Here is an 18,687-nt window from a genome sequence, read left to right on the forward strand (position 1 = left end):
AGAAGGCAGCTATACATGATCATTTAGGCTGCTCCAATTTGCTGGAGTGCAGCAATGTGGCAATTGCTGCACTCCAGCAGCTCTATCAGCATCCCCACACTTAAAAATGGTGGTGAGGGTGTTTCAGCTAAAGCTTATCAAATGAGCTTGAGTTCAAACACCTCTGCTGCCATTTTCTAGCACAGGGATGCTGATACAGGAGACTTGGTGGCACTTTAGTTAGAGTGGCTCTCAGAACTGCTCTAATTAAACTGCCCCCCATACCCCCAGAGCATGTGTAAAAGTACCTAGAGGTACTAGATTTAATATACATGACCTAAAGTCCATTAATGAACATGTAGGTGCGTCCTTTGTGGATCATCAAGGGTCACATTTTCCATGGCTAATTCTTGATAAGGTGGTTCCCAACAAGGTTGTGCTTATCTAGCATGTCCATAATTGAACAGCTATCTCTTGCATATTTCCTGGAGCATCATGGCAACATCATCATTTCAGTATTGCCACAGTCACTATTTAGTGACTTCCCTTTCCTGTTTCACAGCTGTTTTTATTTTCCCATTTTATTTCTCTGTAGCTTCATCTCCTAGGTGAAGATGCATTTGTTTCAAAGGTACAATTTGTATTAATAGCCAAGTGGTTGAATTCCTAATACTGTGTATTTGTCTCAGATTTTATTTAACTTCCTCCCTAGTTATTAATCCATGTCATGCTCCCACAGAATTAAAAATAATGCATGCTTCAGAGTATAAATGGAGCCTTATGGAAAATCTTGGGAGAACATTCTGTTTAGCGACCATTATGCTTTCTGATTCATATGCCATCTTTTCCTTCTCTAATTCTTTATCATTAATTCTCATCTTACTGAAAGCAAGATATGAGTTCTCTTGCTCCTCCTGCTTGTTCCCTTGGTTATTTCAACTTGTCAAATTAAATAATTTTCCTGAGGCGTTGCTGGATATTTCAACTAAAATCTTTTTGATCAAGGTCTGAGAGTGTGTGGAGCAGTTATTTGTCTAATTGGTCCACGTGATTAAAATACTAATAGCTATGTTAGTTGCATTCCTTCTTGTAAATATCCAAGTTTGCCTATTTGACTCCCTTTGGCAGTAAATTAGGCATACAATATTTTTCTGGGTTATTGTATAGCTCCTTTTTTCAGTAATAGCATGTCATTTTTCTTTCATACAGGGCTGGGTGATGTGGCCATCATAGTTTGTCACTGTTGCTGTATTTTTTCACCCTCCTCCCCCCCGCCCACACACACTTGTTTTTTTATCTGCTTTACAGTGTTCCTTGCAGTATTATTTGTAGGTGATATGACAAGTGTGTCTCAGTTCTTTCTTGTAGGAAGTGGAGACGGTGCCACTTTGTTTAGGTTTTAAGTTGAGTTGCAGTATAACATTGTTTCCACTAGATGGCTCTCATTTTCACAAATGAAGGGGAATTTACTTGAATTGAATTCAAATATACAAGCAGGTTTCAAACCTGTAGAGTTTTTTAGTTGAAAGGGGAAGAAAATGGGTTTTGAAACACCCAAAGGGAAAGGCCCTTGGTTTATTTACTATTGCCTTTCCTGTCCTTTTGGATTCATGAGACTCCTCCCATCTCCCTCCTGGGACAGTTTTGAATTCCAGGTGAACAAAAATGTTAGCAGGAGAGGAAGTTTGGGGTAAGGAAGATGGAAAAAATAAATAGTTCTTTATCAATTTATATTTTACCACATTTGTAGCTCCTTTGTTTTTCAATTTAAATGCTCTAATTAAAAATATCAGTACAACAACCTGAAGACCTCAGTAGCTCACAGGCCATTCTCCTCAGGTTTCAATTAGTATGTCATATGTAGCAAACACTCTCCAGTTATTATTTAAAAATAGGCTAGACTACCACAATTCAAGGGATTTTGTTTTTTTCTTTTAACATTCAAATGCTCTGACTGGACATCATACAACATAAGAACAATTTTTGAAGTGTCTATATGAACTGCATTACATGCACAGTTTTTAAGAAAATCTCCGGGTTTCCGTTTTAGAGTGTAGCATAAATGAAATAAATATAAGAAAGGCTAAGTTGCCTTTGTGTGGAGTGACATGCAACTGCATAATATGAAATCAAATGTTGCTTAATAAAAGGATGATGAGGACTAGGGGAATAGTGTTCAACTTTTATTGTGTAAGCGAAGTGATCAGGCTGGTAGGCACGTTCTTTCTGGGGGGTTTCCTGTATTTTTTTTGGTGTTGTAGAGAATAGGACATGAAGGGAAGGTTCCTCTTTTTGTTCTTGTTTTAAAATAAGCATATTGGATTGCCTTGTTTGAAGTCTTTCTCTGCAGTTTGCTGACCTTCATATTGTCATATGACATTCTCAACTTCAACCACATGCCCATGCCTTATTAGGAATGCACATTTTCTGCTATCTAACTGAACAGTGTTAAACACATTTAAGTTATCTGGTCTCTCAATGGGGCTATGATCCTGACTGAGAACGCTAGGTATTATTCTAATAAAATGTATTAAGAATATAAAAGGCAGGCCCATAGAATTGAACTGGGATTAAACCAGCAGGAAGCTGTAGAAATTAAACAGGAGTCTATAGAAAATAACAAAAAATCCATGAAATGAGATTCAAATGGCAAATGGATTTTATAGCACTTAAAATTTCTGTGGAAGATATATCCCTTTCTACTAAACTTTGTAGTCTTCTATTCCAAGTGTAGTAGTAGAGAGGCTCAAAACTGGTGGCCATCTGTCATACAGTAAAAGTATCCAAAAGTGCTGTTTTTGTGGTTCATCAGGTTTAGGTTTTACAACTGAACCATGCAAGCCACCTATGATTCCCTTTTCTTCCACAACTCTATCTGTGGTAAACCCTAATGTGTGGGTAGCTTTCTCTTTGACTGGTGGTTATGGGGTGAGTTGCAAATTACTCCCATCATGTTTTCACAGAACAGCTCTCACCACGCAGCACTTCTTTCCATGCGGATACCATCCCTGCCTTCTCCTAGCTAGGGCTTCCTCTGTGTCTCTACAATGGATACCTTCTCTACTCTCTCCTTTCTGTTTCCAAGGATAGTGAAGAAAATACAAAGTAATGAAACGCAAACTATAAATCCAATAGCTGAAATTCGTAAAGGCTCTTGTGATTCACTACTGAGTCCTGTTTTTCTTGATGCAGTCACTGGATTGACAAAAATCCAAGTAAGCAATTTAAAATATAAAATTTTATCAGCCTTTCTTTTAACTTATTATCATTGCTTTGAACCACATTTCCAAGCAAGCAGGGGCAGACTAATAACTGGAGAGTTAGGACTTTGTAGATTGCAGCTGATGCCTGTGCATTGAGATTGGCAAGTATTAGGGTCCAAAGCCAAGGCTGGTAAGCATTTGTAATCTCTCAGGATTTTAAATTGGTGATCGGTCTGTTCTAAGCTTTCACCCTACATGGATCACAGCTATTCTTGCTCACAGGGTTTTTTTTCTCACAATTATTTCTCTATGTCACTTAGTTCTTTTTGTTCTTGATCAAACAAGAAGTGGCGGGTTTTTTTCCCATGCTTCCCTGCCAACACACTTAAATCCTCATCTGTAGGGACTACTACTAGGAAGGGAATATATGACTATTCATTCCTTATCCATTCAGTCTTTGGTCTCTCCATACATATTAAACAGTGTATTTAGTCCTGCTGACTCTTCTAACGTAAAAGCCTATCCATTGAGAACTGCACTAAAACCCACCAAACACATTACATGCAGCACTGTTTCCTTATTTCTTTTTTATTATCATCTCCAAGGAAGCAAATACTATTATTGTCCTTTTAAAGTAGACATTTATTCTTTCAGTCATGTCAGGTAAAACTATCAATATCATGAAAGGTCAGCTGTAAATGGTTTTTTTTGCATTTTCAGTAACGAAATCTTACCTGGCTCAATATCAAGAGAATAGCTGTCAATTTCCAAATTGAGGCGCTGGGCTGCAGTGTCACAAAAATCTTCCAAAACACAATGCACAGCTTCTGTGATATTATATGGTACGGACCTTGCAAACTTCATTTTGCTGTTGACAATCACACTTCCATTTCTGAAGTTAAGTATTTCCAATTGCTTAAATCCTGTAAGGTTTGCTTGAAGGTATGGAAGCAGCTGCAAAACAGGAAGTTGTTTTATTTAAATTCCCCTATCAACGCCTAGCTACCATTAGTTTCATTTATGTTCACTTTTCATTATCAAGTACATAAATCACCCGCTTACTTATCTGGCTTTAATAGTAGTGCCCAACTCTATGACCAAGTTCAGTTTTCTATTTGCCTTGATTAGTCTCTTCATTTCTATCTTTCTAAATAAGTATAGAGATTGATGGGCAACTGTTTTCCTTGTAATGAAATGCATAGTGTTTGGGGTTTCTGTTGGTTCAGAGCGGGGATAAAACCCTCAATAGGAAGCCAACTCAAATTACTTTCTATAGTTCACTTGAAGCAGGACAGAATGAGCATGCTATTTGAGTTGACTAACTGACCTCGGTATGCATGGGAAAAATCTAATCATATTTCCTTTGAGAAGCCATGTTGCATTGTGAAAGGATTTATAATAAATCCAGAATAAAGCTTCTGTCAATTGTTTTCTTATAACCATTTCAGTACTGTATGTCATAAAACAGTGATAGCCATTGAAGCAAAGAAGCATCCAAAGATAAATATGTGCCAAGTGTATATATTTTCTTTCATGGGTAAACTTTTCTTACATCTTCTGCTACATGTTCTTCCCTTCATAGACAACTGCAACCTGATATGCTGACAGCATGTCAAGCTAGAAAAAATAAACATCAGTGTTAAAAATTACACTGTCTTAAATGGGAAGCCAGGGCCATGTTCTGTTATCCTTGTCATTGTGCTTTTTGGCTCCTAGTTAGGTGATGCTTTCAAATGGAAAAAAAGATCAGTTACCAGAAAGGTCTTGATTATAGCAGTAGTAGAGGCCTGTTTCCTTGCATTGTTTTTCTAACTGAAGGAACAATAATAATATGAGCTAATAGGAACAATCGTTTTCTTACTACTGTCTTACTACTGTGCTTGAATACCATATTTCACCAACCAATCTGATTTTTACCCACCAGCTGAATGAACTGTTGTTCTAGTGCTTTGTATTCTGGAGAACTCCTGTTGAAGAGGTCATCAGAAAAGGGCATGTTGGTTACCCTCAGACTGAAGAAAACCACAAGTTCTTTCCCTTTGGTTGCAGTTGTCATGGAGCTAGTGGTTACGTACTTCAGTGTTGGAGCTGGAGTGACTTCCTCAGGCTGAGGTTTTGATACTGAAATGTAGCCACTGTCATATTCCACCTCCTCTGGTGTTGATGTGCCCATTGCATCCATCCTATCCAGTTCTGTGGCAATATCCTGCACTTCTGTTTCAAAGCCAGTAGAGATGCCAGCTATTGGCACAGAAGGGGTGGATACTCTGAAGGGCTGGTCTAAAGTAACCGAGTGACTATGGGATGAGCTGGTGACTACTGGTAACAGCACTATTTGCTCAGAGTGAGCTGTACCAAGAACAGTGTCTTCAGGCAGGGAGGCAGACACGTCACTTGAACCAGTAAAGAAAGGCAATGTTTCTGTGTGAATGTAAGTGCTGGCTGTGGCTAAAATGTCATCACCTGATGATTCCAGTTGGTCTGCTACCTTTATAGCTGCAGAGACTAGAGGAAAAAGGAAAATGTAGTTAACTTTGGATGAAAAAATGTACATTATATGGCAGTTCAATTGAAACATGTTTTCAAAGGATATACTAACATCATCTGAACATGAACATTTATTGTGATTGTTTTCTTTAAAGCTTCTAATGAGAAGCTACCTGAATAAAAATGCTTGATTCACATGTTTGAATGCCGAGACTTCTGTGGCTGCTTTGTTTAAGTAATAATTATACTTTATGAATGTTTCCTTAACTTTCCCTAAAGCACTAAGGTTTTGAAGAGACATAATCACTGTCAGTTTATATCGACTGAAAATGCAGATTGCAGCTTTGAGTTGTCTGTCTGGATCAGTAAAATGCCTGAGTCATTCCGGTCTACGCCCCTTTGTGGGAGATTATAGCTAGTATTTGCCAGTAAACTGAAAATGTGGTTATGCAAAAACAGTGCAGCCTCTTCAGATGCTAACAATTTGTCAACTTACCTAAAGAATCATTTCTTGCATTTAAATCGGTGCTTTGGCCCAGATCCTAGCAATACTTGAGATCTCTGCTGAAGTTCAGAACAGGTGTGGAATATGTAAAAGGTGTAGTTGCAATCTAAATCCTAAGCATGATGAATGAGACTGTCTGAATTCAGCTGTCAGCAAACTTAGTACAATGAGAGCACAGAAAATGATAGCCTTTAATCAGTAAATATCTACCAAAGCTCCCAACTTCATACTTTTACAGTGATGTGCTTTCTAGGTACAATGTTCCTTGCAGCCCCTTGTCAAAATTATCCACCTAGCTTGACAAAACTAAGGTGTTTTCCTGCTTATGATAGAGCCTGCTTCATCTCTAGACACCGGTCATTTCTGCTAGAGGTCTTCTGGAGGTCCACAAAAATACTTCTGAAGAACATGTTTTGCTTATTGGAATGGACCAGACTGCAAAACATGGGCAAGTGCTTTCCAGCCACTTCTCAGGGAAATCCCCAAGTGATTTGTGTGTGGTGTTCATGATTCTTTACATCACCTCTCTTCTTCTGCTTTTATCCTATATTTATTTCTAGGAATATACATGCATTTACTCTTCCTATAATAAAGGCCCTAGAACTCTTTTCTGTTTAAACTGGAAAATGGAAGGGTGCCAATCCTTCGCCTCTCTCATCTGTGTTTCACCCCTTTTGCCTTGCTTTGAGGGAGCAAGGTGGGTGGTCTGGAGCAGACACTGCCCAACCACATGTGCCTGGAGCTGGATTTGTTTCTCCTGAGCAATGGCTGGAGATGAGGGAACAGGCTGGGTTGGGCATTGCTCCTCCAACGTGGGGATCAGCTGGGGCAGGGGGAGCGTGTTGCTGTGTGCACAGGCTGTTTACATGTGTGTGTGCACAAGTATGTTTGGTGCCCCCTGACCACAGCGCCATGGGTGATCGCCCACAATGCCCACTCATAAGCCCAGCTCTGAGCCAAAATATAGTGTTAGTGTCCTTAGGGTTACATAAAAAAGAACCACTTGGAAATAAATCTGTAGGAAGAGGCATGCGTCACTAGGCTCTGCTACAGCAAAGGTAATTGGCAAGAGGCATCTTTTGGAAACTGGTTTGGGGAAGAGGAAACAAGAGATAACCAGAATGTAGCAGGGTATCTAGAAGCGGTACTGTCTTTTCTTACAGCCAAGGTTATTGTTTATCTGCTGCTGTGGTAAACAGTCTAGAAAAAGGCATACAATGGAGAGTCGATCAGGAGAAGCTCCTCATGACTCACTTGTCTCTTTCAGGCAGGGTAGGCCTCTTTCCTTATGACAGACTCAGAAAACCTTGTAGGCCAGTTTTGTTGCCTTTATCTACATACATTTGAATCCATTCCTTTTCTTTGGGCAGCTTATTTTGAACAAAATTGTCTTTAATCAGAACAGTGCTTTAGATAAGGAGATTTTCCTAATAGGGAAAATTTTATTCTTTTTTAGGCTTAATGTTAAGGACAGGTTCTGATTTATTTTATATCTGGAGTAAATGTGATTAAATCAATGGAACCATGGTGTCATAAAAGCTGGGCAAGTGAGATTCAGCTAATTGGGTTTACACTGTATGTTAAAAAGCATGTTGCATTGATTCTGTGATGCTCAGCAAATTAAATGGAAAACAGCATTGTGGCTGATTTGAAAATGCTTGCCTACCTCATATACACATTTAATGACACAATGACAACTGCCACCCAATAGCTCTTTTAGGCTGACTTCCTTGTAACATTGAACATCGGGCGATAGGCTGACTAACATGTAAAATGCACAATGTGGGGGGAAAATGGTGCTGTTTATACCTAGGCAAATACTGCTGTATATTCAGTTCATGGAGATTTGGCATGTCAGAAATGAAGAAAAAGACTTAAACCTGGAACTCATTTACATTAAAGTCACTGTATTCTCTTGGCCACGGAAAGACTCCTTGAAAAAAGAGCAAGTTGATATCTATACCAGCACAGGGGTGTGTTACAATGTAATGCAGATGTAATACAAGCTCTATGGTCCTTTTTGTTAACAAAGCCAAAAGAGAATATGAAGACACCAGATGAAACAGAAGCCAGGTACGGTATGCTGTTACATATTATACATAAAATTAAAGAGCATTGCGCTCTAGCTTAAGTCATTATGGGCTATTATAACTGACATATAAACAACAACACCAGAGCTGCATATAGAATTAGATGGTCAGTATACGTCTTTCCTCCTGTGTAATTTAGCAATTGGGTTGGGAGGCTAATACTGAAAATATCATCAGATTGAGTGCATTTCATTATCTGGTATTCAAAGGATACAAAAGTAATGAACTTCTTTTTTCCTTGCCTTTATGCATGACAATTGTTGTCTGATAAATAAGAAAATGGTGAATTGGTACACTCGTATACGTAAGGGTATGTGTGTATGTGAAGTCAATCAAGCTGCATAACAGGAGCTTTAAAACTGAAAATCCCATTTTATTGACAGCTCTAGCAATAAATCATTATCACTTCCTCACTCTTATATGTTATCTTGACAAGTATCATCTAGAGTATAGGCATATATTTTTATGTAAAATACCTTAGCCATGTTGAGTGTTGAACAAGTTCTCTCTCTTATTGGCAGGACAGTTGGCTGTTGATGATGGGTAAAGGTACTCAGAAATAGTGATAATCTGGTTGGGATTAGTGCTGGAAGAACAGCTGGGGGGCGGACAACTGTTCTATTATGATAAGCTAAAACAGAACATTTAGGGGTATGGTGGAGCAAACTTTAAAGCTGAGCAGATATATTTTTAAGGGGAGCAAATGAAGGAAGAGAAAAGAAAGAGACTTTTTTTTTTAAATTGCAATGCATTTAAAATAGGAACTGAGTGCCAAACTGTCTAGGAAATGTAAGATCTCTCGGGACTGAAATGAAGGCTCCTGCATATTAAAAATGGTTGAAACACTACAGTTTATGAAGATAATTACTTTTTTCTTAAAAACCCTACCAGGGAACTGGATATAAGGTGTGCTGAGAGAGATCCTACAAGGCAGAAGTTCTGCAATGAAGTGAGAACAGGTGAGAGTTGCAGACTCGTGTGCAACCTTGATGTTTACCTTTATTCCAGGGATGTCAAAGATATGGTCTGTGGGTAAGATCCAGCTTTCAGAGCCTCATCATCCAGCCCCCAAGCTGCCCCAGGGTCTGAGTTGATCTACATGTTGCATGGTGCCAGACTTGCCTCATGCTCAGGGCCCAGGACACACATCCAGCACCTGCTCCACCCAGTCCAAGATCCATGCTTAGGTGTTGCTCATTCTGTCTGGTCTGGGAACCACATCATACATGGAACATCCCCCAAGCCAATCTGGGACATGTGCTGCACTTGGTGATGGGAGCAGAATGGCGGAGCAACTGCTCCTTGCTCCCCAGACTGGTGACCTAGGTCTGGGGGTTACCCCACTGCTCCAGTCCCTTCCTAGACAGAAGGAACTGCTGCTTGCCATGCTTTGCTCAGACAGGAATTGGCCTGGCTTGGAGAAGGTGTGAAGAGCAGGTGAGAGGGGCAGATACAGGCCTGAATGCTTGAGCTGCTCCTGAATGCATGTTTGGGGCCTGGGACGTACTTTGTTTTAGCATATATCCGTATATCAGCTTTAAGAGAATCTTATCATTAATAGTGCCAGGTGGCTCTATGGAGCACATAGAGGAAATGGAAGATTAGATTTGGAAGATTTCTCTAAACTAACCTTTGAGGTGGTATAGCTATTGTTCCTACATTCAAGGTTTCAACAACCACATAGGATAAAAAATACTATTAATAGTTAAAATCTAGCTCCAGCTCCAGATAACTATGTACTCTCTCATGAAGATGCTCAGTAAAGTCTGCAAGTGTCCAGGGGCAAAATCAGACCATGCTGTACTGAGGACACTATTATATTTAAAACTAAATAGCTGCTGGCAAAGATGTGTAAACATTACATTAAAAGAGGCCATTTCCTGCAAGCACTGCTGTATTAAATCTCTGTAGGAGGAATGATTTTTCTCAACCCAAAAGTTTATTCCTCAGTTGGGAGAGCAGGAAATCACATGGCTTGAGACTTCTCATAAAGAATTCTGGCTGTGATTATGATGTGGTTAGTTTAATCTAACGAGTTTATCTTCCTGTAATCTGTTTTAAAAAAATGAACAGAAATGCTCTAATTCTCCAAGAACAAGGAAAGTCAGAGAAAGTTTTCCCATTGCCACTGCATTGGTTCTGCAGAAGTACATTTAAAAACAGGCCTAAAGGGTCATGTATGTAAGTGCTTGCACCCATTTCAATTTTCAGCTTCAATACCTTTAACATCTCCTATGAGATAACAGCCACATTTTCCAACTCCATCAACCAGTAGTTTGTAAAAAAGAATAATAACTAACAAAGGAATATTTCTGCAAATAAATAATGTCCATCTGTCGGGTAAGGTCTACATTGGGAATATTTGAAATTCCTCATGGGCAACAGGACTCCATACAATATTTAATACATCCTAAGTTTCTATTACTTTTTGAAACAATAGTGTGCTGCTGACTCATTCAGCTTGTGGAGCACTATAATGCAGGCCAGGACTGCAGTCAAGCCAGTCATTTTCCATTTTCCTTTTATGCATTTGACTGGTCCATTGTAAGTGCAGTAGTTTTCACTTGTTCTTATTGAACTTCATCTGCTTTATTTCAGACCATTTTTCCAATTTATCAAAGTCATTTTGAATCCTAACTTTTTCCTCCAAAGTGTCTGCTACCTATGTCATTTACAAATATAATAACTGGATGTTCAATTTCATTGTCTAAGAAATTAATGAAGATTTGAACAGTACCAGACCCAGGGAAGACCTCTGACAGAAGATAAATTTGATATCTCCTTGCAGCTTGATATTGAATCGTCATCATCCAACTTCGCTAAGCATGATACAACTACTATTCAGTAGTCTCATCTAGATCAGGCTTAGGCAAAACCTGGCCCATAGGCCAGATCTGGCCCTCAGTGGGCTCCATTTCCCAGCAGCCTCTGCCTGTGTTGCTGCAGTCAGTTTCCATGGAGACCCCCGCAGCGGTGGGGGTGTGACAGCGCATGTTTCCATGGAGACCAGCCCCAGCAGTGCTGGCAGGACATGCAGCTTGGTGGGGAGCTGTTCTGGGGCTGGGAACTTGTGGCCGTGACAGCGTGGTCTGGGAACAAGGGAGAGCTGCGATCTACAACCTGTGCACCCTGAGCAGGAGTGTGTAGGCAACAGATTGCAGCTCTGTCCCAGTTCCAGACCATGCTGTCATCACTGCAGGATCCAGCCCTGACCATGGAGCTCCCTCTCACCCAGCCACGCACTCAGCCAGTGCTACTGGAGGTGGTCTTCATGGAAACCAAGGCCCTGCCCTGTCACAGCCTCACTGCTGTTGGGACTTCATGGAAACTGGCCACAGCAATGTGGACAGGGGCTGCTGGGAGATGGAGCCCAGCCAGTGGCCTGATCTGCCATTTTGTCCACCCTTGATCTAGATCATATTTCCTTAGTTTACTGTAAGAACATTTAGCTGTTGCTAAAATCAAAGGTATGTACTGCTCTCTTCATTCATCGATTCCCACACCTTATCACAGAAGGAAATCAAGTTGGCTGGGTATAACTTGCTTTTGAAAAATCCATATAGGCTGTTTCTTATCACTTTATCATCCTCTAAGTGTTTAGCATTAGTTTTTGATATACTTCAAATGGGCTAGTCTGTTTGCACAGCTGAAAATAGGATTCAATGTACCTGCAATTGCACTTAGATGCTTTTAGGATAGTGCTATAACAGCACAGCTTAATTATTTTGTAGTATAGGACAAATAGGTAATAATCCCTAACTATTTCTGGAATCAAACTCATTCCATATTATACAAAAATGCTATGTTAAAGGGACATTACATTTGCAAACTGGAGCACTCAGAAGTTAAGAAATACCAGAAATCACACAGTCTTTGCAATTTTAATTTGCCTGTCATGTACATACTTATTACATTATTACATTTTTGCCACAGATCCCTGCCTCAGTGCACAAGACAGGCAGTGCCCCATTAATGGGAATCAATTTAATCCTTTGTTTTACAGTGTGTGTGTATATGTATATGTATATATAGAATATATCTACCTATATATATTATTCAATATATATATACATATATATCATGCACTCACCCTGCCCTCCTTTTTGGGTGTAAGAGTGAAGTGTGTCACCAGTTTTAATCCAGAAAAAAGTCATGTCTCCAGTATTAAAAGTTTGGGAAACACTGCTTCAGTTTGTCATAGTTTTGTCTCTTCTCTGTCCTTCATTCCTTATTTTAGTGCTATTCATATCTAATCAGTCCTAGTCTTCCACCATTTTGTGTTTTTGTCCGAACTCCAGCCACTTTATCCAGTAAATCTTAATCTTGGTTTTCCAATCTGTTCATTTCCAGCCCCAGTTCCCTTCTTCTTGGTCCAGTATCCAAATTTCTCTCTTTCTACTGTCCTCTGTGTCCACATTCCCTTTCTCTACTCACAGTCTCCATCTCCCTGCCTAGGCTGCTCATCCAATCCCATTTTCAGTCTCAGCTCCCCCAGTTTTTGGTCCCACTCTCTACTAAGCCTACACATTTTATAATTTAGTCAAATTTGAGCTGATTTGCACAGGAAGAGGAAAAAATGTCAATGATAAACAATCTGGTGTTCTTCTCACTGTTCCAAATCATGGACATAGTTGTGCTCTTCAAAGCAAAAGTATTTTCAACTGAAAATTCTCCTTCCCACAAAAATTCCTTGTATAGAAAATTTCAACAGAAATTAAATTTTAGAAAAGTTACAAGTGAGGGAAAACAGTCTAAGTGGTACGTAGCGTGTAATAGTTAATTATGCATTTTCTGACTAATACACAATGAGCTTATCTACATGTGTGCATTTAAAGCACATTAGCCCAATTTAAGATGCATTAAGGGCTCATGTCTACATGTACATGCCCTTAATGTGCCTTAAAATGGTGAATTTAAGCTAACTGTACCTAAATTTGATACCTGCAAAAGCAGATATCAAATTTAGGCATGATTAGTTAAAGCGCATTTATGCATGTGTAGACATGTTAAAGCACATTAATGCAGTGACCTTAGTGCTGAGTCTGGCCAGCAAGGGCCCAACTCCAAGGCTCCTGGATGACCCCCACTCCTCCCTAAGGGCTGGACTGCTCTCTGGCAGCCCCTAGCTTCAGGCTATAAAAGCCTGCAGCCATTTTGTGCCTTGGAGCACACTCACCAGGAGCCTCGGCAGGACTGCTGGTCTATGCAGCAGTCCAGCAGGCCCAGTATGCCCCCCTGGACAGTACCCGGACAACTTCTGCCTGTCCGGTCCCCTAGCTGGAGCAGCTCCTTGGCCACAGGTGAATGTTGCAAAGAGCTTCAGGCTGCTGTGTCCCTTGCCCAGCCTTGAGATTCCCCCCAGGGCTGCTGGCCTTGCTGTCCATGGCAGCAGGGCAAGCATCTGCTCCCTGCTGCTGCTCACTCCCAGCTCTGTCTCTTTCCAGGCACTGTGTTTAAGTGACTCTGCCATGCAGTGCTCAGTCCCTGGCCATGCCCCTGGTAGCTGTCCAGGGCCAGCATCGCAGAGATAGCTGTATGGGGACCCAAAGAACTGGCATGGGGATCATGTCCCCCACTTCCTCCTTGTTGAGCCCTGCTCCTGCCTGCATGTGCCCACCTATCCAGAGCACCTGGGATCCCAGCCAGACCCAAGAAAAGGTATGTAAGTTCATGGCACTCTGAGGTGGGGCCAACTTGCAGAGGCAGTTAAGTAGGTCTTGTGCTTGAATGTCAGTCACATTTATGAGGCCATATCAGATGGAATGGTGCGGTAGTGCTGCATGAAGGTCAAGGTCTTTCAGGTACAGTGGGTGGCTGTGACCAAGTTCAATCATTGGTCCAGTCATGCCCAAAAGACCATGCCCTTCATGTGGGAACTGATCCACATTTTGGCACCCTGGGAGCAAGGCTGCACCCCTGCAAGTGCCACCAGGAGGGGCAGCCTGCTCTTGTCCATGCCCTGCCCTGCCCTAATGCCTCTAGTGACTTGTCTCCACCCTGCCTCACCCTCCTCTCCAGCTGCTGCATCCACTGGCAGCTCTGGGAGCCCTGCCCAGAGGCTGCCTTGCCTTCGGTCCGGCCCCATGCCCCACTGTGAGGGGCGGTCACCAGTGTCACCACTGGCCACCAGCACTGCCAGCTCCTCCCCTGGGGGGGCACTGGCTGGGTGCTAACCCACCACATACCATGGGCCAAGTAACCCAAGTGCAACTGGATGCCGTTGCTGATAGGGAGCCCTGCACTGAGCATTCAGTCTCGCCGGCCCCAGACACATGGTAAGTCCTGCACTGGGGGAGGGCTCTCCCTACCCCTGCCCCCAGTCCCAGCCCCCACTTCCTGCTTGGCCTGCCCACACCTCTGAACCCCAGGTTCCCCTCCCTCCTCTCCCACATCATGCAGACAGGTGGGACAAAGTTCAAAACTTTATTGAGCAGCCCATGTTCCCAAAGCTGGGTGGGCACAGACCTTTCACATTCTAAGAAAGATGTTGATGCCAGCAGTGATGTTGTCTTCCTTAGCAGGGGGGCACAGGGACAGGTAGTACTGCCACAGGTAGCCCTCCTGGTGGTGGCGGATATTGCAGGGTAGACTGGGCTTGTCCCTCATGCTGTTGTAGCTCAGGGTCCCAAGCCAGAAGTGCATGTATGCCTATGGCACCAGGAGGATCAGCAGCTGTAGTGGCCCAGGCACCCCTCCACCTGCACAAACAGCTCATTGCACACTGCTTAGGGCATATGCAGCAGGGGCACACTTGGGGCACAGTAGTGGTATGGGGAGGCTGGCCCCAGGGTGTCTCCCTGGAGATGCCCCCTGTGGGGAGGGTGGGGGCATGGCCAGGCCGTTGCCTTAGTTGTCCAGGACCCCCACATGTCCTGAGCCTGGATGCTGTGGGTTGAGAGGCAGCACAGTAGAGCAGTTGACCTGCAGGGAGAGAGGGTGGGTAGCAGGATCTGGAGCTGTGGCAGCGGCTGGCTGGTTGGCCTACCCCGGGAAAGGTAACCTGTCTACAGCCAGAACCCAGTGGGCTACTGGCCCCTGGAGAGCAAGCAGGGCCAAGGGGCTTGGCCAGTGGCTACCTAGGTCCTGCCCTGCCAGACAGCTTACCCTGCACCCATGCGAGACTGACCTCTAATCTAAGGCCAGACAGTGCAGGGCCTGTGGTGCAGAGCATCTTATCTCAGAAATGTTGCACATTCTCATGAAAGGCTTCTGTGTCTTGTCTCTGCTGGGCCAACATCTGGAAAAGGGGGAGAAGCTTCAGGGGCCTGCAGGAATGCCACCTCAGGGTTGCTGCCACCCACTGCTGGAGCCACCTAGATGTGCTGACTGCTCCAGTGGCACACCAGGGACTGGACCCTCTTGGTCTAGTGGCTGGTGGTGGTGGTGGTGGAGAACTGGGTGGCACAGGAGCAGGCACAGAATTAGGGAAGGGAGGTGCAGAAGCAGGACTGGTAGGTGGAGGATATTGCCTGGGAGACTGCAGCTGGGACTAGGAAACTGTGAGGAGGCATTGGTACTAGGTGCAGTGGGAGAACTGGGCCCAGCTGGAGGCTACGGAACAGTGCTGTGTTGAGCTGCTCTAGCATCAGGTGGCTAGCCACATCAGCCAGTGGAGCCCTTGGCCCTGGCCCCTCAGGGTCCCTGGGTCCTGCCCACCACCCCACAGCAGGCCCCTGCCTGTGTTTTGGAGGAGGGCCTCTGCTGCCTCTCACCTGCAGCAGCCTCTAGTTTTCACTGCAGCCCCTGGACCCACAGGGGAACAGTCCATGTCCAAGGTTCTGGCCACCTGACACCAGGCTCTGCACCCTGGGTGCCCCCACCCCACAGCTTTGAAGGACTGCTTTGCCAGGAATCAGGCAGGGAATGAGACTATTGTATATAGTTTTCAGTTTGGAAAAAGGGTTTTTTTATTGGTGGGTGTGGGAGGGGCTCTGTGTGTTGGGGAGGGAAGGGGGGCTTTGTTGGTTGAGGGGGGAGGTGCAGAGGGTGGGGGGTGTGAGGAGAAAAGCATTTTCGTTGCAAACATGTGCGCGTCCTGGAGTGGTGCTGGGGGGTGGGCAGGGGGTAGGGGGTTTGTGGGTGGAGGGCCAGACGGGGGTCAGTAGGGATGGCTGGGTGCATTGCTGTGTCCTGGCACTCCAGGTGGGGCTAGAGCAGTCCTTCAAAGGTGGCAAGAGTCATCCAGAATATGACCCACTGGTTGTCATCCCATTCCTGCAGCATGATGTATTGCCACCAGTCCTGGCTGGTACAGCAGGCTCAGAGGCAGTAGAGCTGGTGGGACAGGAGGGTGACAGTGGTTCTGGTGGTGACATCCTGGAGCCTGTGGTCACTGTGGCTGACAGCAGCAGCTACTTGGTGGTGGGGGTCCTGAAAGGCCATGTACCAGTCATCCAGCAGGCAGCTGGAATGGTTTGGGAGTTGAACAGTGCAAGGTAGCTGAGCACAAGGTGCTCAGAATGGTGGTGGGTGAGCAGGACAGCTGCAGCAGTGCTGAGGAGTGGGGGACCTATCCCTGGGTGCCAGGACCAGGAGTTGGGGCAGCCATGGCTGGGAAGCACACCAGCAGCAGGAGCAGAGCTGGAACATGCTGCCTGTGTCTCTGCCACACTGCCCCTTTGACACAAGAAATGTCTGCCCAGAGGTTACAGTGTGGAGGGTGTGCTTTTAAGATGGTTGCCAAGTGTTGGTAGCTGGCTCTGGCTTCAGCATGGCTGCCAAGTGCTGGCAGCCATGTGGCCAGATACTGGAGCTCCCCCCCAGTGGCCAGGGGGGCACATGGCAGGTCTGGACTGACCTGGGACTAAAATTAGTCCCAAGTCCTTTCATGTGTAGACACTTGACAAAATTTGTTTAATACAAATTAAGCTAGAATGTATTAAATTTAAGTGTGCATAAATGCACGTGTAAACGCGTCCAATAAGGATGGCAGAAAAACATTACTCTTAAAGACAAGATCTACTATCTCCACACATAGGAAACAATATAGCATCTGAATATAACAAAATAGCTTGAGTTATATTTGTGGAAATCCATATTTAGTGTACTTAGTCCATCCAATGCAATAGCTGTTTGTTGTGAGAAATTAATAGATTTCATAGACATCAGGGCTGGAAGGGACCTCAGGAGATCATCGAGTCCAGCCCCCTGCCCAAAGGGCAGGAAGTCAGCTGGGGTTATAGGATCCCAGCAAGATAAGCATCCAATTTACTCTTGAAGGTGTTCAATGTAGGTGCTTGAACCACCTCCAATGGCAGACTGTTCCAGACCTTGGGGGCTTGGACAGTAAAGAAATTCTTCCTTATGTCCAGCCTGAAACGGTCTTGCAGGAGTTTGTGACCATTTGACCTAGTCATCCCTTGGGGCGCTCTGGTGAACAAACGTTCCCCCAGATCCTGGTGGTCACCCCTGATAAACTTATAGGTGGCCATCAGATCACCCCGAGCCTACACTTTTCCAGGCTAAAGAGTCCCATGTCTCTCAGCCTGTCATCGTAAGATCTGTTTTCCTGACCTCTGATCATGCGCGTGGCTCTCCTCTGGACTCTCTCAAGCTTCTCCACATCCTTTTTGAATTGTGGAGCCCAAAACTGGACGCAGTACTCCAGCTGCGGCCTCACCAAGGCCGAGTACAAGGGGAGAATGACAACCCGGGATTTGCTCGAGAAGCATCTATGGATGCACGCCAGCATTTTGGTCGCTTTACTAGCCGCAGCATCGCATTGCAGGCTCATGTTCATCTTGTGGTCAATGATGACCCCCAAGTCTCTTTCTTCTGTAGTGCTATCCAACGTAGCACTGCCGAGCCTATAAGGATGCTGCAGGTTTTTCCTCCCAAGGTGGAGAACCTTGCATTTTTCGGTGTTAAACACCATCAGGTTCTCATCTGCCCATTTGCTGAGCTTGTCCAGGTCAGCCTGGATCACCCGCCTATCTTCTGGCGTGGATGCTTTGCCCCAAAGTTTGGTGTCATCGGCGAACTTGGCCAGTCCACTCCTGACTCCAATGTCCACATCGTTAATGAAGATGTTGAACAGGATGGGTCCCAGGACGGAGCCTTGAGGGACCCCACTGGTCACAGGGCACCACGATGCGTGACTGCCATCAATTACAACCCTCTGGGTCCGACCACGGAGCCAGTTTCCCAGCCAGCAGATTGTGGTGGAGCCAAGGCCACAACTGGCCAGTTTGGCCAAGAGTTGATCATGGGATACCAGATCAAAAGCTTTTTTGAAGTCAAGATATATGACATCAATCTCTTCTCCCTTGTCCAGGTGATAGGTCACCTGGTCGTAGAAGGAAATGAGATTGGTCAAACAAGACCTACCCGCAACAAACCCATGCTGGCTATCCCTTAGGATGTTAGCCTGGGGCCTCCTTAATAAACTTTTCTAAGATCTTCCCCAGGATAAAAGTCAGGCTAA

The 18,687-nt window shown here is 44.2% G+C and overlaps 1 protein-coding gene across 1 annotated transcript in view; it reads right to left on the bottom strand.

Moving 5' to 3' along the window:
- Window positions 1-18,687, bottom strand: part of IMPG1 (interphotoreceptor matrix proteoglycan 1) — a 128,805-nt gene that overhangs the window by 4,904 nt on the left and 105,214 nt on the right. Inside the window, exons 13-14 of the mRNA XM_090059571.1 lie at window positions 5,104-5,678; window positions 3,917-4,136 (exon numbers count right to left, since the gene is read on the bottom strand). Of these exons, the coding sequence (XP_089915697.1) occupies window positions 3,917-4,136; window positions 5,104-5,678 (795 nt within the window). The remainder of the gene's footprint in view (window positions 1-3,916; window positions 4,137-5,103; window positions 5,679-18,687) is intronic.

Source organism: Crocodylus siamensis, chromosome 1 (assembly GCF_052110815.1).
Source record: "Crocodylus siamensis isolate JL-2025a chromosome 1, ASM5211081v1, whole genome shotgun sequence".
Classification (NCBI taxonomy): Eukaryota; Metazoa; Chordata; order Crocodylia; family Crocodylidae; genus Crocodylus; species Crocodylus siamensis.